At 43.0% G+C, this 25,534-nt stretch overlaps 1 protein-coding gene across 2 annotated transcripts in view; it reads right to left on the reverse strand.

The window, feature by feature from the left end:
• The window catches only part of MCF2 (MCF.2 cell line derived transforming sequence), a 71,766-nt gene that overhangs the window by 34,623 nt on the left and 11,609 nt on the right, over positions 1-25,534 (reverse strand). The window contains exons 2-12 of one of the 2 annotated variants that reach the window (XM_030306172.1): positions 24,310-24,429; positions 23,371-23,487; positions 21,635-21,784; positions 19,262-19,395; positions 18,319-18,433; positions 15,399-15,518; positions 13,506-13,697; positions 12,339-12,530; positions 10,214-10,385; positions 5,504-5,541; positions 1,780-1,868 (exon numbers count right to left, since the gene is read on the reverse strand). In XM_030306172.1, the coding sequence (XP_030162032.1) occupies positions 1,780-1,868; positions 5,504-5,541; positions 10,214-10,385; positions 12,339-12,530; positions 13,506-13,697; positions 15,399-15,518; positions 18,319-18,433; positions 19,262-19,395; positions 21,635-21,784; positions 23,371-23,487; positions 24,310-24,429 (1,439 nt within the window). Of the gene's footprint in view, positions 1-1,779; positions 1,869-5,503; positions 5,542-8,624; positions 8,673-10,213; positions 10,386-12,338; positions 12,531-13,505; positions 13,698-15,398; positions 15,519-18,318; positions 18,434-19,261; positions 19,396-21,634; positions 21,785-23,370; positions 23,488-24,309; positions 24,430-25,534 lie in introns of those variants that run through there. The other variant, XM_032592235.1, reaches the window with a different exon arrangement.

The following is a 25,534-nucleotide window of genomic DNA, read 5'->3' on the forward strand; positions in this document are numbered from 1 at the left end:
TGAAAACAGAAAATAAAATATATTGAAAACAGGGGCGGGCACCTGGGTGGCTCAGTTGGTTAAGCTTCCAACTTCAGCTCAAGTAATAATCTCATAGTTCGGGAGTTCGAGCCCCGCATCGGGCTCGGTGCTGACCGATCAGAGCCTGGAGCCTGCTTCGGATAGTCTCCCTCTCTCTCTGTCCGTCCGTCCATCCCTCTCTCTCTCTCTCTCTCTCTCTCTCCCCCGCCCAAATAAACATTAAAAAAATTAAAAAATAAAAATAAAATATATTTAAAACAAAGGAAAGGGGACTCAGAACTTATTTTTCAAAATGAAAAAAAAAAGCCCACTTTATTTCTATCTCACTAAGCTTAAGAATCAATTTATTAAAAACTCAAAAATCTATTCCTAAAACTTTGGTTTATTTTGTTGTGGGGGGTAGGGAAAAACACAGTTTCTCTTTCTCCCTCTCCAAAAACATAATGACATTAACATTTAATGCCCGATTTTCCCCTTTCCCAGTAATGTTCTGAAATTTTCCAAGACCTGAAATGGATTTATTTTACTGGTTTTCCTAAATATAGATCATATTTAAACCTTAGTAATTTTGATCTCTTTAAAATAAAATACATTCTTCTTCCAATGTGATTTCTAATTGACACTTTTTTTTTTAAGAGAGGGAGAGGGAGAGAGAGAGAGAGAGACAGACAGACAGACAGAATCCTAAGCAGGCTCTACGCTCAGCAAGGAGTCCAACACAGGGCTTGACCCCAAAACCCTGGGATCATGACCTGAGCAGAAATTAAGAGCCGGACGCTCAACTGACTGAGCCACCCAGGCAACTCAATACCATATTTAAAATCCATTTCCTGGGGCCCCTGGGCGGCTCAGTTGGTTGAGCGTCCAACTTCAGCTCAGGTCATGACCTCCTGGTCCATGAGTTCAAGCCCCGCATCGGGCTCTGTACAGACAGCTCAGAGCCCGGAGCCTGCTTCAGAATCTGTGTCTCTGTCTCTCACTGCTCCTCCTCTGCTCATGCTTTGTCTCTCTCACTTTCTCTCTCAAAAATAAACAAACATTAACAAAATAAAAAATAAATAATAAAATTCATTTCCTCACTCTCCAATACAGGTAACACATTTAACTTCTACCTTTGCCTTTCTTTTATTTTTACATTTATAAGCATTAACATTATTTATCTGAATATGTATCGCCACACAACTCTAGGATATAAAATTTTAAAGGTGAATCTTCTTCTTTTGTTTTAATTTTTTTAACGTTTATTTATTTTTGAGAGAGAGAGAGAGAGAGAGAGAGAGAGAGAGAGAGAGAGAGACAGAGCACAAGGTGGGGAGGGGCACAGAGAGGGCGAGACACAGAATCAGAAGCAGGCTCCAGGCTCTAAGCTGTCCGCACAGAGCCCGATGCGGGGCTCGAACTCACAAACCGCGAGATCGTGATCTGAGCCAAAGTCGGATGCTCCAACCAACTGAGCCGCCCAGGCAACCCCCCCAAAAGGTGAATATTCTTATGTCTAAAATAGTAACGTTATAAAAGTGAGCACGCTATTTTTAACATCTCTAAAATAACACTGTATATCTAAATAATCCTTGTAGTTTTTGAAACAGCGACTGTCCCGTTCCCTGTCATCTCTTTTACAATAGAGGAGATGAAGAATCTAGAAAACTCTGGCTAATTTTCAAGTCACACAAACAGAGCACATTCGCCTTGACCACTGAATCAGAGATTCCTACTGGTAGATGCATATAGAAGTGTATGTCAATAAAGAAACGATACTTCTGTAAAATATCCAAGCTATTGTCGTTGTCCAGACTGGAGGATTGACCAGAATTTCTCTGCTCCCGACAATCATGCACCACTTCGATCTGAAATGATGAAAATAAGACTTAAATTAGCATCTATGTACGTATAGTTCCTCTTGAAGGAAATCTAGTTCAAACTAAGTTTTCTCTAGGTCCTAACTGTGTACATAACTTGAAAAATAACACTAGGATTTTTTTTTCAGATTTAACATGCTAATTAGAATTCATTTTACACATTAAATAATGTTTTATTTGGCACTTTGGGGAAGTGAGGTTAATTTATAAAACGTTGAATTTCCAGATAACTCAAGTTTATTTACTGAAGAAAAAACCCAGCTTTTTAACCTTAATGATTTTTAATGGAAGCCTTTCTAGGAAATATTACATGAATCCTGGAGTCCTTTAATCAAGGATACACAACATCATTGACTCTCTTTCCAATGATCCAGTGGTATCATCAGGAACATGAATGATGTGATAAAATCCAAGGATAACACTCTGGGGCTAATAACACGTGGGTAACTATTCTTTCTTAAAATGGCCGTAACTTGTTTATTTCTGCCTCTGCTCTCTGCCACATGTCAGCTTTTGCTACAGGTGATTTCTCTGATCCTAAACCACGATCTTATTTAGAAGATTCTACAGTCCTTGAAGAATATCCGATGGAAAAAAGACAGTCTCTTTAACAAATGGTGCTGGGAGAACTGGACAGCAACATGCAGAAGAATGAAACGAGACCACTTTCTTACACCATTCACAAAAATAAACTCAAAATGGATGAAGGACCTGAATGGGAGACAGGAAACCATCAAAACCCTAGAGGAGAAAGCAGGAAAAAACCTCTCTGACCTCAGCCGCAGCAATTTCTTACATGACACATCTCCAAAGGCAAGGGAATTAAAAGCAAAAATGAACTATTGGGACCTCATCAAGATAAAAAGCTTCTGCACTGCAAAGGAAACAATCCACAAAACTAAAAGGCAACTGACGGAATGGGAAAAGATATTTGCAAATGACATATCCGATAAAGGGCTAGTATCCAAAATCTATAAAGAGCTCACCAAACTCCACACCCAAAAAACAAATAATCCAGTGAAGAGATGGGCAGAAGACATGAATAGACACTTCTCTAAAGAAGACATCCGGATGGCCAACAGGCACATGAAAAGATGCTCTACGTCGCTCCTCATCAGGGAAATACAAATCAAAACCACACTGAGATACCACCTCACGCCAGTCAGAGTGGCTAAAATGAACACATCAGGAGACTCTAGATGCTGGCGAGGATGTGGAGAAACGGGAACCCTCTTGCCCTGTTGGTGGGAATGCAAACTGGTGCAGCCACTCTGGAAAACAGTGTGGAGGTTCCTCAAAAAATTAAAAATAGAACTACCCTATGACCCAGAAATAGCACTGCTAGGAATTTACCCAAGGGATCCAGGAGCGCTGATGCAGAGGGGCACTTGTACCCCAATGTTTATAGCAGCACTTTCAACAATAGCCAAATTAGGGAAAGAGCCTAAATGTCCATCACGTGATGAACAGATAAAGAAATTGTGGTTTATATACACAATGGAATACTACGTGGCAATGAGAAAGAATGAAATCTGGCTTTTGTAGCAATGTGGATGGGACCGGAGAGTGTTACACTAAGTGAAATAAGTCATACAGAGAAAGACAGATACCATATGTTTTCACTCTTATGTGGATCCTGAGAAACCTAACAGGAGACCATGGGCGAGGGGAAGGAAAAAAAAAAAAAACATTAGAGAGGGAGGGAGGCAAACCACAGAAACTGAGAATAAACTGAGGGTTGATGGCGGCTGGGAGGAAGGGGAAAGTGGGTGATGGGCATGGAGGAGGGCACCTGTGGGGATGAGCACTGGGTGTTGTACGGAGACCGATTTGACAATAAGCTTATTAAAAAAATCAGTAAAAGTAACATTAGTTTCAAATTAAAAAAAAAAGACTCTACAGTCCTTGGACTGGCCCAGTGAGTCAACTACAGGAGCTCTGCGATGGCTATTTGTTCTTCAGAAGCATCAGAAGTATCTTCCAGGGATCCTGGCTGTATGGGACTTTTGAGCTTGCAAAAATCTCTGAACTCCACGTAAATGTAGCACTAGAACCCAAAAATGAAGTACAAGATCTAGCGGCTAAAAAGCATTTCCACAAAATATGACAAATCCATGTGGAAAGGAACAAACACCTATCGACTACTTCCTATATATTCCTATCTATTGTGCATATATTGTATCCATTCCCCGCCCCCAGCAATTTACCAAGCTACGGCACACTTATCCTCATTTTACATATGGGAAAACTGAGGCTCAGAGGTATAGCAACAGGGCCAAGGTCACATACCTAATAAGTGATGAAAGAGTCAAGCCTGTGATGTGTCACCATTATGCTCCCTCTTCAAGACTATGGTTTGATTTACTCTATCTGAATGCATTAACTGTTACCATTTTCATACACTAAGACTGAAAATACCATGTACGTCACTCATCAGATAGGTAAGCATCATTTACTCCTAACAGGTTTCTGTTCCAAGATTGGAAAGTTTTGAAACGTAACTTTATACCTTTAAATGCCTAAGGATTGTGCAAAATGGCTAGAATTGGAAGAAGGTGTGCCTTCTGGAACTGGGTTCACCAGCTAGAAATCTCACCAAGAAAATGTACAGAGCCACAGCCTATTTATTCCCTGAGATATGCAAATAAAAAGATCCACATAGAGGAATGTTAAGGTGTCACGAGAGGAACGTGGAACCGTAAGACACGTAAGATGATGGAATTTGGCATTCAGTCCGTTTCTTTCTTGAAAACACAAGCCGTGACCACACAACGTGATAGCCAGGCATGGTATATCAGTATAGGCCATTCACTAGCCTAATGATGGTATTGGACACTTAGAACACTACCGTATGCCACGCATCATTGGAAATACTTCCCAAATATTATCTCATTTTTACACTAACTCTATGATGAGGGTGTTCTATTATCCCCATTTTATAGATAAGGAAACAGGAGTGCGAGAGAATTTACCCGAGGTCATACAGCCAGTGATTGTCGGAGTTGGGATGAAAACCCAGGTAGTCTCTACAATTGCTCAATAATCCGTATCACTGCTATACTGCCTCTCGGAGATAGATGTTCTTGTCCTTACTGACCATCAAGAAGACACAAGGAAAATGTAGGGCCCTACAGTTATGACGAGGCTACTCTCTGCAGGTACCAGAATATCATGGGTAACTGAGAAGGAATCTCGTCTCTATCAAGAAATGAACAGATGTGTGTTTTTTGAGCCTCGAGTATGGACCATTAGAACCTGTCCTCTGTCCGTGTTCCATACTTATGGGAATGTAATCAATTATGAAAGAAATCTTTTGTAGAAAGGTGCAATACTTATTTAAGTTTATTGAAGTGGTGTGGGGGAAAGAAAAGCTGGGACTTATAGATGCTTTACAGAAACTAGTTCTGAACTTGAGCCAAGACTTAAGAAACCGCTCATACATCTGGGGATATGTCAGTACCGCAATTAGACACAATGCATCAGTAGCAGCTTTTTCTTTTAGATTAAAGAGGCTTTTGAGCACACAATATTGGTTTAGTGGATTAAAAATATGGTTTGAGCCTCCACACCGATTCTGCAACTACAGCAATAAAGCCAATGTTGAATTAATTAATGATATTTACTTTTAAGTTGCTCTGATTTTGTCTCCAACTCTTCTTCCCTGGTAGAAAAATATGAAAGAAGAATTTCAGACCAGAATGAAAATCAACACTTTTAATTAAAATACACGAATGTTTATTCAGCAATTAGAGACATGGGACTATTCCAACTTATTTATACGAGCGCTTTTAAATCACGCTACACGAAACAGTTGACTGGTCAGATTTATCTGTAGGATTTCGACTTCTTCTTCAGCATCATCTTGCTGTGTGTTCACCCATTCTCTGACTCATCAAGTACGCCCCTGATTGCCAAGTGACCACGAAGAGTTAGTAACATTTATTTGGCACTTACTGCATGCCAGGTACTGTTCTAAGCCCTACATGGCCATTTTGTTCTTTAATCCCCCAGTCGACCCTACCCGAAAGGGACGATTTCTATCCCCACTTTGTAGATAAGTATGGTTAGTGTCTTGTCCAGGAAGCAGAGGTGGTATTCAAATGTGCATAGTTCACCGTCAGAACATACGTTTCTAACAGCTACATAAAACAACAATTCTGAAGCACGGTAAGATGCTAAAACAACACAACTTTGTCAAAATCCGAGCTTTAATCTTTCTGCTCTTCCTGTTTAATCTCTCCTCTGTCCTCTTTTTAAACACGTTGAAAGGAAAGTCATCTGTATTTTTTTTAAGTTCATTTCTTCGTTTTTAGTAATCTCTACACCCACCGTGGGGCTCAAACTTACGAGCAGAGATCAAGGGTCGTATGCTCTTCCAACTGAGCCAGCCAGGCTCCCTCCTCCTTTTCTTTCTGTTCTGTTTATGATGGGTAAGCCCCTATATTATTAAGCAAGGAGTCCAAACGTCCCTACAAAGCCCAGGGCATGGTCCAAGTGCAAGACTAGGTTGTTATTTGCAGCTAAAAAGGCTGCCACCCACACAGGCTTCACGGATCTCTTCTCTCTATGGAATATACTTTTTGTCCTTTCCTCCTCGGCAGAAACCACTGCAAGGCAACCTCGGGGAAAGGCCGTGCTGTTTTGTTCTCCAAATTTTATACTTCGCTTTCATTATTTAAAAATATATTTTAGGGGCGCCTGGCTGGCTCAGCTAGTAGAGCATGTGACTTGTGATCTCATGGTTGTGTGTTCAAGCCCCATGTTGAGCAGGGAGCCTACTTAAAATATATACAGATGTAGAATGACTGTGCTGTATGCCTGAAACTAAAGTAGCATTGTGTGTCAACTACACTCAAATAAAAAAAATTTTTTTAAATATGTATTTTTTATATACAAGCTTTACATTTATAGCATCAGCTATATCAATATATAAGTTAGACGTAGTGGCACTTACCACATAAAATCAATTTCTCCATGAACACTGATGTCTACCATTTAAAAGACACCTGATCCACAGAGATCCGAACTTATTTATAAAGGTAACTTAGGGAGCCTCTCTAATTAGCTTTACTAATTGATTCCTTGCAACTGCACTAAGAGATGAAAAAGGAATATACAGAAAACTCATGAGGAATGCATCCTTTTTTCTGAAAAGCAAGGTAGACAAGTTCATTCTCGCAACAACGTAAACGTTCGGTAATACCTTGGCTCGCGAGCATGATTCGTTCCAGAAACATGCTTGTCACCCAAAGCATTCATCTGTCAGAGCGAATGTTAAGAACCACTGGCTCAGCTGTCACGCCGCGGTCGGCGTCACGTACTCCTCGTAATGGAGGACATCGCTCGTGCACGAAGGTAAAATTTACGGGAAACGTTTGCTCGTCCGGCAGAACACTTGCGGACTAAGTCACTCGCGATCCGAGGTTTTACTGTATCCCTAAAATTATGGAGCACCTAGGGTACGTGCTAGGTTCTGTGTTTGGTGCTGGGGATGCAAACGTGAACTGAGCACGGTCCCTGTCCTTACAGAGTTTGCAGGCTGACAAGACAGGCCGAAAAGAGGCAATTACACAAAAGCTGTGAAGACCCAAAGTGGGGGGTTGTTAGCCCACAGCATGAACACCTAAGCGAATAGGCGTGGGGCGGGGGGGTGGGGGGGTAAGAGAGGCAGGAAAGAAAAGCTTACCTGAAGAGAATGGACTAGAGACAGGAAATCGGCTGGAAGAAGAGGAGCTAGCAAAGGGGAAAGGGAGAGGGAAGGGACTAGCATCCCAGAGAGAGAAGAGTATTGTAAAATCCAACAGGCAAGACAGGTAGGGGCATCTGGGGAGGCAGGGAGACAGCTGCGGTTGTCAAGGCAACAGACGTTAGCTGGGATTAAGGACGCGGCAGTGAGGGCTAACAGTGGGGTTGGAAAGAAGGTTTGCATGTGGAATCTGACTTGCCTATAGGAAATTCAAGGAGGCGAATTGTAAATGCCACGTCCGAAGCATGTAGACTAGAGCTACAGGTTTTGCAGCTCAAACCACATGTCACCCCTCACAATGTTCTTCGCTAACTTGTACCCTTTGTAGTAAATCGTTAATTCAACAAACACTTATCGCATCCTGCTAGGTGCCAGCACTGCGCTAGGTATGGGATCCTGTCCGACGCAAATTAATAAAAATAAACAAAATCAAACCCCCCCAAAAAACCAGTTTGACGCACTGTATGAAAAACGAACACAACTCGATTGGACCAAATCTTGTATGTTTGGCGTAGCAATGCTTGCAACGTAAATAATGCTTTGATTTCATTTCGAAACCATGATAAATAATGGGTAAAATCACTTATCCATCCATATCATTTATTCGGTAAGCTGCCTTCTTCCTCATAAATACATGAGGCAGTCTTAAGTTGAAGCCAATCTAAGCTGCTCCCAACAGACAGCTGTACTGCGGATGACACCCGAGTCGCTAAAATGAAAGAAACCTTGATTTAACATCGCCGATTGGTTTCCCTGGTTTCTTTTTACGAGCGGTCACTCGATGAAATGGGAGTTTAGAGGCATCATCTACTTTTCATACAGTCGTTTTCCCAGGTAAGTTGAATGCTAAGAGAATAACGGATGCGTGTTATGAAAAACGGGAGAAAGTTAATTGCAGGCAACATTCAAGAATAAATTGCTGCTGGCTTTAGACGTCAAACTGGTTTTTCACGTGTGCACAAACTCAGAAAATGGACCAAAGTAATAAAGATGGGTACCTTTTGAAAAAAGTTTACATGCTTGAAAGAAAGAGTATCCAACTCCCACTGCAGGACAAAAAAAAAAAAAAAAAAAAAAAAAAAAGTGTAATGGCATTAAATGAGAATATCAGAAAGAAAAAATAAATAAAACCGAATGGAAGAGATTGTCTCGTTGCAACCCTTTGAAGGCAGCAGGCGTTATTGTTCCCGTTTTACGTACAAGGAAACTGAGGCTGAAGAAGGTTCAGTGAACGGCCCGAGGTCACACAGCCAGGAAACAGAGCCCAAAGTCTAACTGAGGTCTGTCTTCTGCGAAGGAATATCAACGTATTCTATTTTTATTCTCCTAGCGGTAGATGCTTATGCCCTTATTGGTTTTGGGGTTTTTTTTTTTTTTTTGGTTTTTTTGTTTTGTTCTGTTTTTTTGCCCAGTATCTTCTTAGTCAACATTATTCATTTGTGAGTATATTTTTATATTTAATAACCATTAGCTACATAGCTTTCATCATCTTAGCTTAGTTACATGCCTACATCACCTCTTTCTCAGATGATCCATGCTGGGACTGCCCTGGGTTTTTATACTCCTTCAAGCTTTCTCTGCATTTCAAAGCATTTCGTACATATATTAATGAAATCTGTGATCCTCTCAGATTAGACAGACCGAATTTAGTCCCATGTTCACCCATTCAACTAACTTAGGGCCCCAAAGGCCAAATTATTCTCCCCAGAGGTCGCGCAAGGGCAGCTTTGGGCAATCGAATCATCTCACTTCCAGATTAGTTCAACACCACCGTCACGATAATTATTTTATCCCACAGAATGCAGAAAGGAAATGGATATTACATGGTTAAAACTCGTCTACAAATATTAAAACAAGAGAACGGACTCTAACAGTTCGTTTCTAGCAGAATCATTCTATTTATCTGCACTTACTTAAAAAAGGCAATCCATTCTGTTATCTGAGCCATTCACTTACTAGAAGCGAATAAGAACCAAGTAATAGTTTATCCATTTAAGTAGTAAATATGTGTGAGCGCGTGCACACGCTTGCGTGTGTAGACCAGATCCATATCCTTTCCTCCACCTGCTCAAGAAAGGGGTGAGTTTGGGGCGCCTGGGTGGCGCAGTCGGTTAAGCGTCCGACTTCAGCCAGGTCACGATCTCGCGGTCCGTGAGTTCGAGCCCCGCGTCAGGCTCTGGGCTGATGGCTCGGAGCCTGGAGCCTGTTTCCGATTCTGTGTCTCCCCCTCTCTCTGCCCCTCCCCCGTTCATGCTCTGTCTCTCTCTGTCCCAAAAATAAATAAACGTTGAAAAAAAAGAAAGGGGTGAGTTTGATGCTGGTAAAATGTTCATGCTCATTGCAAGGTTGGACTATTCAGTCCACATTTTCATCAGTCCCTACTACGCTGTATTCCTATGCTTTACTGTCGTATGATCCTCTCAGCCGTGACTCCTGCCCTGTGCAACAGAGTTTAAACGTGACCAAAGATGCTTACATAAAATCTCCATCTATCAGGATTGAAGAACGAACTCAGTGTTTACATCAAGAGTAACAAACGACAGCAGGAAAGGAAGAGATTTAAAGAAGTGAATGCAAGATACTTTACCATGTTTCGGTGACAAAAAGGGTACTCCGGATCTGATCAAATTGTCAGAAGCAGGTACCACAAACTGGATTGGCTTCACATGCTTGTCCGTCAGGTTCCTGAACCCAGCTTGTTGGTTCTCAAATATACTCCGAATGTTTTCAAGCTTGAGTTGCACTGTCTGCATTTGCACCTACAGGTCGCGTAAGAATTCTATGAAGTGTTTTCTGAACTGGGCTCATTACAAATCTTATTACATTTCTCAGACTCAGTCAAAAAATTAATTTAGAGTTTAAAATGTAACTAGAAAAAATGAGGAAAGTAACAGAAAACAGATGAATGCAATGTCTTCACATGGTTATAAAACCCGAAGCTCTCAACCAAAACAACTTGAAAAAGCAATTTACTGGGGCTCCTGGGTGGCTCAGTCGGTTAAACACCCGACTCTTGATCTCAGCTCAGGTCATGATCTCATGGTTCGTGAGTTCGAGCTGGCAGCACGGAGCCTGCTTGGGATTCTCTCTGTTTCTCTCTCTGCCCCTCCCCCGCTCTCTCTCTCAAAATAAGTAAACAAACTTTAAAAAATTATTTAAAAAAAAAGAGTATAGGGGCGCCTGGGTGGCGCAGTCGGTTAAGCGTCCAACTTCAGCCAGGTCACGATCTCGCGGTCCGTGAGTTTGAGCCCCGCGTCGGGCTCTGGGCTGATGGCTCAGAGCCTGGAGCCTGTTTCCGATTCTGTGTCTCCCTCTCTCTGCCCCTCCCCCATTCATGCTCTGTCTCTCTCTGTCCCAAAAAAAATAAAAATAAAACGCTGAAGAAAAAAATAAATAAATAAAAAAATAAAAAAAAAGAGTATAATAAAACAAAGAAATTTATCAAGCAGTCATGAAATCGGTCACTGTATAAAGTGCTTTACCCTTCATGGCTGGAACAAAGCAACGGCTGGAAAAGAAGGCATGTTTAAGCACAACAAAGCCACCAAGGTAAGCACTGTCTTAGAAGTTTGCTATGTTGTGGCCCGCGGGACGTCCTATAGCTCTCTGTGTTGTAAAAAGCTCCTCCTTGACTCTCCTCGATGATCTGAGGCAGTTAGCTTCACTTGGTGGCTTCCAGAGAAATCACTTGGTTATTGCTATAGGCACGTTTCTGATTTTCTGGGGCATCCCCTAAGATGTGCAGCTAAGCACGGTTTTAGATACTGTTCCAATTAAGAGTCAACTACGCAGGGGCACCGGGGTGGCTCAGTTAGGCGTCCGACTCTTGATCTCAGCTCAGGTCGTGATCTCACAGCTCGTGAGATCGAGTCCTACGCTGGGCTCTGCGCTGATGGCACGGAGCCTGCTTGGGATTTCTCTCCCTCTTTCTCTGCCCCTCTCCTGCTCGTGCTCACTTGCTATCTCTCAAAAGTAAATAGTTAAGCTTTAAGAAGTTAAAAAAATTTTCTTTTAATTAAAAAAAGATAAAAAAAAAGGGGGGGTCGACTATACAGTCTGGCCACAAATAGCATCACAAAAGCTCTGAGCTACAGTGTGGTGAGAGGGCCTCACGGCATCTCCAACAGGGGGGCACCGAGCTAATCCACAGGTCTCTGCCTCATTAATACCAACATCTGTTGGCACCCCCTCCCCAAGAAGCTGAGTAGGAGAGCCAGATCTGTGTCCACAGAGCACCCGGTGGTGGTCACGGCAGCAGAAAGACAAGACGTTTGCCGTAGAATGCTCTCGACACGGACCCAGTGTTCTCCTAGGACAGCATTGGCCCCGTCTCCAAGGATGCACAAAACAATGGCACGTGAGAGCTCCTCACTCCTCACTCCTCATTACACAGCCAAGCATAAGCCTTTGGATTCTTTCCTTTTTTTTTTAAGTTTGTTTGTTTATTTATTTAAAGTAATCTCTGCGCCCAACATGGGGCTCAAACTCGTGACCCCAAGATCAAGAGTCACATGCTCTTCTGACCGAGCCAGCCAGGCTCCCCAAGCCTTTGGATTCTTTGATGCTTACCCGTCGGACTAATATCACCCCTCCTCCTTCAGAGAGCCGTGTAACTACAATTTGAATAAAGTTAGCTGTGAACTTGACTGGAATCATAGTTTTTAAAAAATGCGTTTATTTGGGGGAAAAAAAAAATCACAACAGCCTCCTACCTTAAGCTCGGGTGATAAAATTACATCAAATTCATACTGTAGGGTATCAGGATCGTAATTGATAAAGGGCAGAGCCATTTCAAGAAAATTTTCAATGTCTTGGAGGGCTTTCTGAGCATCTTCTTTAGACTGAAACTTCTCTACTTCTTGGTTAGCTAGAAGGCATTCTCCTTCATCACAGCACTGACGAGCCTGGTGAGCAAATCACACACGCACGCACACACACAAAACCATGAATGAATAAACAGAAATATGTTCGCCTTTTAGGAGTGTTTAGCAGCCTCTGTGAATCAGAGTTGCTTCCAGAGCTGTTAAAAAATAAAGATATCTGGGTGCAGCCCCCAGAAATTCTGATTCAGTAGCTCTGGGCCCTAAGCCAGGTGTTCATAGCTCTGCAGAGCTCCACAGGTATTTCTGATGCACGCATAGCCAAGGCTGAGAAGCACGGTATTTTCTTTCACAACAAGGAATTCATTCTGCAGCGAGAGTCTGACCATTCTCTCAGCGCTAACACGTCAGCTGCGTGCTATTTTCCCCAAATCAGTAAGTGAAATATGAAACACCTCGCAAAATACATAGTGTCCTATAAATGTGTAGTGACCTGCCAAGGACAAGGATGAAAGTTTCCTTGCCAAAGAAGGAGGGGGGACAGGTTAAACTGTCCATGCTCAGATGCGATGTCTGTAAATGATATCCCTCGTTTACATTCCGCTTCCGAGGCCAGATCTTCCTTTCGCTGCCTCTTTCTGAAAGGGGTCGGACCCACAAGCCAGGGAGGAGTATTTTCCAGTCCCTGTTTAATTTCTTATTGCGGTAACTATGAAATGTGGAAGGAGTTTCTGGCGTTAGCAAAATGCCGCTAGGGCTGTGAAAAGTGTTCCGACTGCAAATTATCACCAGAGGAGAGGATGCAGAGATGTACCCAAAATAGAAAGGAAGCCATCGCGACCGTGATCTCAATGTTCACACCAGAACCCGCAATGCTTACGATACTAGACCTGCCAGGAATACTGCAAAGGTACATGGATTAAGCAAACATCATCAAATTCAATCCTTCCACCCCTTGCACATTCAACTCCGAGGCTATACCAGACCCTCACCCTAGAACGCAAAAGCAAAAACAAACGGTCTTCTTATTAAGAAATGTATCAGGTCTCACGACACTACCTGCTGCAGGAGTTTATGCATTTTGAAGATCCTGCTGAGCTGTATCCGTTTGGCTTTAATCTCATTAACCAAAATATCGGAAAGGTAACGGAGTTCATTGCACCTCTGGCAGATCAAATCAAGTGCATAATGGTGATTTGAAGCAAGTCTGTGTCCGTGTAATATCACAAAGCGGGCCTTCGCTAACAGATCCTAATTTTAAGAAAGAAGTAAAATAAGCACATGATCGCTGTTCAAACAGAGGAGGGGGCAAAAAGAAAGCAACTGAGAGGCAAATTGGCTTAAGCAGGGCGGACGGAGTGCCAAAAATATGATTGGATGTCATACTTCTGCAGGCTGTCAGAAAGCTCGGGGTTACAAGTAATTAGCTACGGCAGTGACGTCATCAGAAGCCCACGTGTTTCTGGTAACAGAAACAGAAAATGAACCAGCCTGCTCAGAGTGTGGACGAGATTTGCTTCTCCCGGTAGGTACAGATTTAGAACAGAACTGCATATATCAGATGAGGGGCACACCAGCCAAACGAAAGCGGACGGATTTCGTGCCATCTCAGCTCTGGAAATCTCGTTAGAGTCAGCACCTGCCCGCCTCCTGGACATCCTGAAGTGAACACCACGGGGCTCTCAAGTCCAAAGGGATCTTGGCGGCCTTGCCTCCACTCTACCAACGACTGGCATCCCGCCCCCCGCACCCTGGTCCCCCACTTGCTCCAGAGCTAGCAACTGAAAGAGCAGGAGGTCAGGAAATATTTGGCGAGGTAAAATAAGGAGAACTGAAGCCCGGAACGATGAAGTGACTGGCCTACCTAGCCGGGGAGAAACACAGGATTATAACAGGGAGTTATTTTTTGAATGGGTACGGCTTCAGTTTTGCAAGATAAAAAAAGTTCTGGCAATCTGTTGCGCCACAATGTGACTATAGTTAACGCTACCGAACCGTGTACTTAAAAATGGTTAAGATGGGGGCGGGGGCGCCCAGGCGGCTCAGTTGGTTAACTGTCCGGCTCTCGGTTTGGGCTCAGGTCATGCTTCTCACAGTTCATGGGTTCGAGCCCCGCGTGGGGCTCTGCGCTGGCAGCTCAGAGCCTGGAGCCTGCTTCGGATTCTGTGTCTCCCTCTCTCTCTCTCCCCCTCCCCGACTTGTGTTCTCTCTCTCTCTCTCTCAAAAATATACATTAAAAAAAAAAAAACTAAAAAAAAAAAAAAAAAAACAAAAACCAGTGGCCTTGCTCTCTCATACAAGACAGAAGAGCAAAGCTAATTTGTTAACTGTTAAAGCCATGAGTCCAAGCTTTAAGACCAGCAAAGTGATCATCGTTTTGAGTACTTATTATACAACCACACTTCCCGGGTATTGTGCTAAGTGTTTTATCTACAACATCGAAAACAGTCCTCCCCTAATCATTCCGCAAAGTAGGCCACTTTAGCCCCAATTTATAGATGAAGACGTTGAGGCTTAGAACATTTAATCACTTTGCCCAGGGTCATGCAGCTAGTAAAACGAAGCAGATTTATCTGTCTGAATCCATATCTGGTTCAACTGCAGATACCACATGATGGATATTTAAGAAATTATGCTCTTGTACATTTCTATTGTTTCCAAGTAGCATTCCTGAGAGACATTTTGCTGGCTTCTTCAGAATGCTTTAAGCTTCTGTTCCTATCGGTGGGCCTGAAACCGCTCACACAGTGACCTCAGAGACTGCCCGTTGCAACTACATGACGCATCGGCAGGGTCACCTCTGGCCCACGTCGATTGGAAAAGAATACAGACCAGTGTTATTAAACCCATTACGTAGACTGTTACCAGGAAAAGTGAACCGGGAGGGTTCATGCTCCTGAAAAGCATCACAATGAACTATTACAATAGTGACCGTCTGAGATGTCCTCTTACCTGAGAATTTTCATCTAAGTTTTCCAACTTTTTAATTTTTTGTTTTACTTGACCTAGGTTCCCGGTGACGTCTGCCAGCTCTGCTTGTTGGTTTAACAGAAGTTCGACTTCACTCACGAGCTGCAAATAGGAAAAAACCAAGGCTTTAAGCATACAAATTATTGAGCATTTTTTCCTTTGATCATTTTTGTAGGCAGTGCTATTAAATAAGAACAGCGACATGGAAAAATCGCACATGTGGCAAACACTTCTGTCATTTTATTCCCAGGAATCGATATAATCTATTAACGCCCAACCTACTAGATATCAGTGTATACTCATGATCTGTAAATATCTCTATGTACATGTGTTGGCATGTATATGTGGGCACGTATGGAAGTCCGTGTATGTATACATACTTGCACATATACTCCCCGGCGCTATGGCGAGTGGTCCCAGGAAAGAAGGTTCCCCCAGTACTAATTAGCAGCATACTTGGAACCCAGATCTTGGTCTTCCCTATCATATCCCAGAAAAAGAAACCAAGGCTCCTCAGGAAAATGGCTGGTTCCACGGCTAAAGCAGAGAAGGTACAAGATGGGCTTGGAACATCTCTTTATGCCAGAAAGTAAAGAAGCGATAACCCGAAAAAAGTCTGGATGTGTCACAAGGGCACAGTAGCCAGTCAGAAACACCGAAATAGTTAAGAACAGTAAAGAATCACAAACCATGAAGAACTTCTGATGAGCAGGAAGATATGTGCATGACCTTAAATTTTCTCCCCACACGTTTCCTACTAGTTACAAGTGGGGGAAAGTCATAGTGGAGAAACTCCACGGAAGCCTGACTGGGCAATCGAAATGCACATCAACGATGAGGGGCAGGTGGACTTCATTAACTCCCTCGGTTGGGGAGGAGAGAAAGATCTGGAAGGGCCAAGAACAATACCCTCGGCAGAACACATCGCTCATAGAGTATTCCTGCTGGTCATACAATGGTTAATCTAATCATAAGAAAACGTCAGACAGGGGTGCCTGGGTGGCTCAGTGGGTTAAGCGTCTGACTTCAGCTCAGGTCACGATCTCACAGTTCGTGGGATCGAGCCCCATGTCGGGCTTCTGTGCTGTGAGTGAGAAGCCTGCCTGGGATTCTCTAGCTCTCTCTCTGCTCCTACACACAGCCCCCCTCTCTCAATAAATAAATAAACTTTAAAAAAAAAGAGAGAGAGAATGTCAGACAAACGGAAAATGAGGAACATTTTATATTAAAAAGCACTGTGTTCTTCTGAAATGTCAGTGTCATAAGAGACAAAGAAAGGCTATGGAAATGTTTGTTCTAGATTAAAGGTGACTAGACAGGACAACTTATCCAACACCCAGCCCTCTAAGACTGACTCCTGTACTGGAGGGGGGGAAATGATATAAATGGCACTATTGAGCCAATTGATAAAACTGGAATACCAATGGTAGGTGATTATAAAAGGAATGCATTATTGTTAAATGTCCTAAATTCGATAACTGTCCTGTGATTATGCAAGAGAATATTCCTATCCTGTAGATTCAAAAATATCTCAAGTTTGAGAATATTCAAATTTTTCTGTACATCTGAATTTACGAATAAGACCTTTTTTAAGTGAAGTTCCTAAATACACAGAACCTATCGACAAATCACCATGAGATACAGATCATGTCAGTGAGGTTACGATCCAAGGAAAAGAACAATACCGATTAGAGGCAACAAGGATTTGAAGAAACAGAATGTAACTCCAGGTCAAGAACGTAGTATGGATGCAAACTAACACCGGAGTGGAGGGACGATGGGGCACATTCAGGAAGAGTGTTATCCTTACATGGATTCGGCTGGGGAGGAGGGAAAGATCTGGAAGGACCAAGAGCAACTTGGCCTATTCTTTCTTTAAGGAAGATTTCACAGAGAGCATGGCATTCCAAAATCTGTTTGAGTCACAGGAGGGAAAGGTCTGGCAATCCCGAGCCCTGTGTCCAGAATGCGGCACCCAAACCCAATTCTGCTCACACAGATGAAATACCAAGTAAGTAAGAAAGTCATGGGTAGAAAACAAGCCAGCCACATGTGAGAGAGAAAAGAGGTGAGTTTTCTTCGGATCTCCTGGAAAAGTACTATGAAAGAGACTATATCGCTTGACCAAGTGTGATGTATTTTCCAGAAGCATCCAACTAGAATGTACTTTTAGCCTTTCAAATAATGCTTGACCAAGTGTGATGTATTTTCCAGAAGCATCCAACAAGAATGTACTTTTAGCCTTTCAAATAATGCATAATTGAACACGATTTCATTTCACCCATCAGGCTTTTCATAGAAATAAATTACTGGATCAGAAAAAAAATGTTTTGGGGTGCCTGGGTGGAAGAGTCGGTTAAGCATCTGACTTCGGCTCAGGTCATGATCTCACGGTTCGTGGGTTCGAGCCCCACGTCGGGCTCTGAGAGCCCTCTCCCTCTCTCTCTGCCCCTCCCCCACCCATTCATTTTCTCTCTCTCTCTCTCTCTCAAAAATAAATAAACATTAAAAAAAAAAAGAAAAATGTTTTTGTTAGGTCGTATTAAATACGGTCAGTATAAGTATATGGTATTAAAACAGCAACAACAACAAGAAGGAAGTGGGTATTATTTCCTTGGAAACCTAGTCCATAGCCTGAAAGCATTTTGTATGTAAAATAAGTTTCAAAGATAAACATCAGGGTGGACAGCAACTGAGTCCTCCTTACAAGTTCAGTGCTTTATCCTAGGAGATTAGTAAGCCAGAAAGACATCTTGGCAGGGTTCGCTCACATTTGCTCCCTTTCCATCTCGCTCTGGGTGTCAGTGGGCATCTCGTGAGACTGTACTTCTCATGATCAAGGAGCAAGTAAGAGCCGCTGGCAATAATGAAAAACCCCGTATAAAGGAATGTTTTAACTGACCTCTTGAAAATCCTGCTCAAACTTCCATAGTTGCAGATACTGCTCCATTTTTAGTTGGTGTTTTTCCCAAAATCCATCAAAAGCTATTTCCATATCATGTACTTGAGTCAGCAATCTTAACAAAGAAAAGTCGTTAGAATTCCTTCACACAAGCGATTTGTTCTGTAGGGAAGTACATAAATCTGGCCTGGACATTAAGAATTATAAAGAGGGGCCCCTGGGTGGCTCAGTCAGTTGAGCGTCCGACTTCGGTTCAGGTCACAATCTCGCGGTTCGTGAGTTCGAGCCCCATGCCTGGCTCTGTGCTGACAGTTCAGAGTCTGGAGCCTGCTTCGGATTCTGCGTGTGTGTGTGTGTGTGTGTGTGTGTGTGTGTGTGTCTCTCTCTGCCCCTCCCCTGCTTGCGCGCGCTCTCTTTCTCTCTCTCTCTCACTCTCTCTCAAAAATAAATAATAAAAAAAAATTTTTTTTTTAAAAGAATTATAAGGAAAGTCAGGGCACCTGGGTGGCTCAGTCAGTTAAGTGTCTGACTTCAGCTCAGGTCGTGATCTCAGGGTTCGTGAGTTCGAGCCCCACATCAGGCTCTCTGCTGTCACCACAGACCCCACTTTGCATCCTATGTCCCCGTCTCTCTCTGCCCTTCCCCCACTCACGTGTGCCTGCACACGTGCGCTCGCTCTCTCTCGCTCTCTCTCTCAAAACTAAACATTAAAAAAAAAGAATTACAAGCAAAGTCAGAGACCATGACACTTGGTCCATGAAGAGCCCATCAATGTCCACAGAACCTCTCCTACAAGCAAACTGATGTCTATGAGACGAGGGAAGTTGTTCTCAGATTCCCAAAGGTCCAGAAATACTTGCACACTTAAGAGACTGAAGCAAAATTAGAATTCCCGTTCAAAAGTGTAAGATAAGTAATTCCAAACCAAAAGGAGAGTACTCACTTATTAACGGTTTGCCAGTCACCACTGATTTGTGGCCGACGTTCAAGTCTTGAACTGACAACATCTTCAATGCTAGGCACTTCCAGACTTGTGAGGAGGATTCTTCCTTCTTTGGTTACAGCTGTAATATCATTCTGGAAAAAGGCACGGTGGGATGAATTAGCCTGCTAGCAACCCATCCCGCATGACTTCACGACAAGGAAGCATACACCTAGAGCACGCTATAGAAGAGAAACGGCAGTTCTAGAACGGCCTCTACTGAATCCGAAACCCATGAGGATTTCCAAGAAGCCTCTGCCTACTGAGACGGGTGTTGCGATCGCTATTTTTATAAGATCTTTATAGGCAGCAGTCCCTTGTGGTCCAGATGTAGTCTCCTTCTCTTACTGGTAGAAAGTTCTAACTCATTCTACTCTACTAATATTTTTAACGTGCTCTAATAAAGCAGTCGTAGCGTCATGAAGTCTACCACATTGGAAAGCATGCAGTTAACATAATATTTAATGCACATTCAGGGATAGGGAGATTGTTATCAACAGCCGCCGGCCATATTATGTTACGTCACATTTGGGTTCATTAATTCCTCACAGAGCATATGCTGCTTTCTATTCAGAAGGTCTTAACCTTGGTGGGTAGATTCTTCAGGCATCTAAGAGTGAGCTATGACTCCCTTCAGGAAATCCAAGGGCCCTCTGAACTGTTAGGCAAAAATGTGGGTGTCCCCTGTATTTGTCCGGGAACAGGTTCTAAGCCACCACCAATATAAAAAAGAACATAATCACTGAGAACTAATATTTCCGGGGCGTCTGGGTGGCTCCGTCAGTGAAGCGTCCGACTTCAGCTCAGGTCATGATCTCACTGCCCATAAGTTCGAGCCCCGCGTCGGGCTCTGTGCTGACAGCTCAGAGCCTGGGGCCCGCTTCAGATTCTGTCCCCGTCTCTCTGCCCCTCCCCTGTTCATGTTCTGTCTCTGTCCGTCTCTCTCTCAAATATAAAATAAAATGTTAAATTTTTTTTTTTAAAAAGAGCTAATATTGGGGCGCCTGGGTGGCTCAGTCGGTTAGGCGTCCGACTTCGGTTCAGGTCATGATCTCGTGGTCCGTGAGTTCGAGCCCCGCATCGGGCTCTGTGATGACAGCTCAGAGCCTGGAGCCTGTTTCAGATTCTGTGTCTCCCTCTCTCTCTGACCCTCCCCTGTTCGTGCTCTGTCTCTCCCTGTCTCAAAAATAAATAAACGTTAAAAAAAAAGAGCTAATATTTATGAAATAGTGGCTATGTGCCAAACGTGGTTGTACATATATCACTTCCTCCATTTCATCCTCACAACAACCCTACAAGGTACACACATATCGGCATCGACCTCGCTGTGCACGTAGAGCAACCGCAACTCAGAGAGAGGAGGCAAACTGCCCGATCACACAGCTTATGAGGGTCAGAGCTTTCTCTCCTGGAACAGTTTTACTTTGAGATTATGATTCACGAGTTCAGTCTCTCTCCTCTTCATCTACAAATGGCCCCTCAAAAAGCAATTCAAACTAAAATACAAGTGTCGTCTCTACACAGAGCTCGTATCCGAGCGCCGCCTCCCCACCCCCACCCCCCCACCCCCCGCCCCAGAAGGACATGAGTGATAGAGCCTGGTGCTTCTTGAGATCATTCTTCAACTTTCGGGAGAACGTGCTTCTCAAAGTACTTGGTGATTGTCTGAACTGTGACTCAGAATCCTTCACAACCCAACACTCCAGACAACTGGGTAGGAGGGCAAAGTCAACTTGCCATCTAAGGTCTACGGTAGAAAACAACAAAAGCTAGTACTCTGGGGATGCCTGGCTGGCTCAGTCGGTGGAGCGCGTGACGCCTGGTCTCAGGGTCGTGAGCTCAAGCCCCGTGCTGGGCGTGGAGCCTACTTTAAAAAAAGGAAAAAAAAAAAAAAAAAAACTAGTACTCTGTGCAAAAGAAAGCTTGTGATCAATTTAACAATGTTTGCCTTGGTCGCAGGCCCCCTGACTCCTCATCTGGTTCTCCTTCTCCACTTCACGTCGCACCTGGGGTGGGCGTAAAACTAGAACACCCATCTGCCTTCTGATTCTCCAGCTTTCCAAATGAGCGGGCCTTTTGAAAAGATAAAGAATCCGTGATAACAAAGAGGACTGTAGACTTCTTATTCTGGGGCAGCATGGACTCTTCCATTAACAAATAAAGAACTTCTCAAGAGAATGCACCAGTTACAAGGGGGCCACTTACGTTCAACAGATCCGGGCCATTTTCCCCTTGTGGGTCCCCCCCCCCCCCCCACCAATCAGTGTGAAATGCACGTGCGCCGTAAAAGAAAGGCCATGGGTCATGGTTGTTTGTTGACGCTTTCAGACATACCTTTAACATGCGATACCTCTCGGCACGAAGCGCAAGGATTTCTTCTATTGAAGGAATATCATCTGGTAGTTCTGTCTCCGCCAGTTCAGTTCCAAAGGACTGTAACATCTGAGCCATTTCCTTCACTGTGAGAGCAAAATTTTCTATAGCCTGCAAAGACCCAGTGATCCTTTTAATTCCATGGAAACTGCCAGCACATCAATACCTAGATCAGTAACTGTACTCACTTTAATCTAGGTATGACAACAAGCACATCTACTATGACCTCTCTTCTGCTAAGGAAAGTTGGCATTGCCCTTGGCAATCGACGCTACCTTTGTAGCTAAGCCTCTACGAAACTGACGTGAGGTTAGAGAGTCTTCTTGAATGTCTTTTATCTAAACTTCTGTACTCATTTCTTGAACGCCAATGAGAACAATGTCTTTGTTTTAAAGTTTCTTTCTTTTTTTCTAGTAATCTCTACACCCAGCGTGGGGCTCGAACTCACGACCCCGAGATTCGAGAGTCGCGTGCTCCTCCGACGGAGCCAGCCAGGCGCCCCTGAAAACAATTTCTTAAAGATGCCGTGGACCGAGTCATTCGCTTTCTGACTTTGTTTAGGTCTATCCCATTAGACCCTGCAAATGTAAAATCACTTTATACTAACTTTACTTTGGAAGAGAACATCAAAGCCACCGGACATTTGTTATAACTTATGAGCAAGCATTAGCATTCTAACAAAGCAATGCACAAGGGTGATGGGGGAACAAACTGGCCACGACAATTCATTCAGGCACAAGACTTGAAATTGTGATCGCAAAGGTTCGGTCGCCCTCCAATGTCAAGTCGCGTTGTGCTGTTGATTGTTTCCAAAATCAACCGCTCAGGAAAAGAAAAGTGGGGGGGGGGGGCAACCCGTAGAGACCTTATAAACCCTCTGCTTACCATGCAGCTCGAGGTGATCTGCTCTTTCGTTTGCAGTTTTAGAGGTTATGAAAGGCTAGACACTAATTTTGACGATACACTTTCGTATGAACAAAAAGAACTGCTGAATGACAAAGATGAGGAAAACAGGATCCTGATTGAATGAGAAATCATTTCCTTCAGAAGGGTTCCCTTATCGCTGGGATCTGGGACAAAGATTCTTCTAGTATAAACTCACATCTGCGAGGCACAGGGTCTTTGCCTATTTGCCAATTTCTAGAACCGAACGAAACTCTACTGTAATCCTAACTGCCTCAGAAGCATCGCTAGGATGACATGAATCGTATTACTTAGCATGTTTTGAGGGCTTGTCATCTGTTAGGCACTGTGCCACGCAATTTACATTTGTTATCTCATTTAATCTTCCCAATATCCCTATGACGTAAAGTAGTATTATTCCCATTTTATAGTTGGGAAAACTGAGAGCCAGAGAGGCTATATAGCGTGCACAAGGTTACACAGCTAAAAATCAGCAGTGCTGAGGTCTGAACCCAAAACGCTTTGTTTCTCCAAGTTACTACATGGCCACCGGAGGCAGTGGACAGAGCACGATCGCCTTACTCCCTAGGCCTCTCCTTCAATTGCCATCCTCAGTGCCTCTTCATCATTTCTAGATATTTCCTAGGGAAGAAAATCAAGATGTTGAATTATATGTGTTTGAAAAACAGGAGCCGCAGCAAGCTGTCTTTCCCAAAGAGGAGAACAATGCCGGAACTAGATTTTAAAGGCTAATATGAACTACAGGCTCTACAGTAAGAGCAAAGGCAACATACATTTCTGAAGATGATCCATTCACTGTTGGAGTACTGCAAGGTGCCGCCTAACTCAGGGGTTAACTGCTTGTCATCAATGTATGTCAGCAAATCACTAACTGAGCTCAGCATAACCACCTATATAAATAAGCAAGAGAGATACTGTTAACTGCCCTTCGCGGCATCCCTCCATTCAACTGTACAATGAACTTCAGCATTTCCTTAGCACAAAGTTACCTTTTGCAAATGGTTCTAATAGTTCTCTCCTGTACACCCTCCCCCGCCCACATCCGTCTGCACTACGTTCTTTGGTAATAACAGTTTTCACATACGAAACATTTCTCTGTAAAGCAAAGTTAATCTCCATAGAAACCCAAATCGCTGGTTCTCCTTGATCTAAAATTTTGCATTATTAATGGCCAACCTTCCGAAAGAATGTTATGCCTACAACGGAGGAAAAGGGCTTTCTGTAGTAAGTTATAACTTATCAGGAGGGGCTGATCTTCGCAAAAGTACCATAATTTACGAGGACTCTATCCCTAACCCTAAATAAACGTATAAAAATATATTTAAAAAAAAAGATCATGGTACTATGAACTAGCTCAGGATGCTAAGTTCATGGGAGTTCAAATACGTAAAACACACGCTCATTTTTTCCCTAAAAATAAAACGTCCTGATTTTATACACACACGCACACGTGCATATACACACACATAAATAACGTAGGTGACATATATCTCATTCAACAGGGATTGCTTTGTTACAAATTGACGAAACTCTTCCTTTACTTTAACAATAGAAACAGAAGACTTTGGGGGATTTCAAGTTTGTAGTTTGGGAAGACAAATTCTATTTCTTTTCTTTCAGATGCTTTGTGAGCACGGGTAAAGCATCAACAGCATGGTACAAAGTCCTCACAAGAATTAAAGAGACAAAACATTTAAACAATATACTCTTACTGGTAACTTCAGCATGAAATCCTCCTGACTAAATCGAAATCCAATGTCCGTGAAAGTCCTTTGAAGAAAACTGCTGGGACGTAGAACCAACACCAAGTGCAAGTTCCCAGGAAAAGAAACCTGCGGAAAGGAGAAACGCAGGAAAGGAAGAACAAATCGTCAAAACGTGCACTTGACCGAGCACGTATCAGAAAATACGTAATTAAAGGAAACCTTTTTTAAAGCAGTAAAAGCCACTAGAAGGACAAAACTTTAAAAATGGATATTGATACAATCTAAAAACTTGGAAACAGAAACAGAGCTAATGTAAGGTCATCAGATCAGACCCTTGCAATGTTCATGGCGGGGAATTTTCTCACACAAAAGTAGATCCCAAGTTAAGAAGAACTATACTTTTTTACAAAATAAATCTAGGTTTTTATTTTATTTACTACTTTTTAAGCTTATTTCTATTTTAGTCATCCCTACACCCAACATGGGTCTTGAATTCACAACCCCGAGATCAAGAGTCACACGCCCTATCGACTGAACCAGCCAGGCACCCCACAAACCATACCCTAAAACTTCATTTTAAAAAAAAAAATGTTTTTAATGTTTACTTTTGAGGGGGAGGGGGACAGAGAGAGAGAGGAGACACAGACTCCAAAGCAGGATCCAGGCTCCGAAGTGTCAGCAGAGAGCCCGACGCGGGGCTCGAACCCATGAACCGTGAGATCGTGACCTGAGCCAAAGTCGGAGGCTTAACCGACTGAGCCACCCAGGTGCCCCTGAAATGTCATTTTAAAAGTTAGTCATTTGTACTTGAATTGCATTTATTCCCTGTGAAACGGAATTAGAACGCAGGTTCCTAGGATAACCCCAAAAGTCAAAGGGAGCTTAAACATTATATACATGTACTAAGCAACGGAAGAAACCCGTGATATGGAATCATATTTTTATTTTCATCCAAGCAACATTCACAGAGTCTCTTGTACATGTCCATTCCATGTACCTAAGCGAACGACTGTCACGCACTGTTAGCAGTCGGTGTCCCCAAATTAATAAGATGTAGTCCCTACCCAGTTTGCAAGAAAATCAGTCTAATAGTGCAGTCCATTAGTAATTGTTAACTCTATAGCACAAGTTGATAAGTGAAACAAAGGAAGTAGAATAATCCGCAACAGACGGTCAAAACGGTCTGTTTGAAGCCTAAGAAAAGGAATTACTTAGATCAGAATGTCATTCT

This window comes from Lynx canadensis, chromosome X (assembly GCF_007474595.2).
Source record: "Lynx canadensis isolate LIC74 chromosome X, mLynCan4.pri.v2, whole genome shotgun sequence".
NCBI lineage: Eukaryota > Metazoa > Chordata > Mammalia > Carnivora > Felidae > Lynx > Lynx canadensis.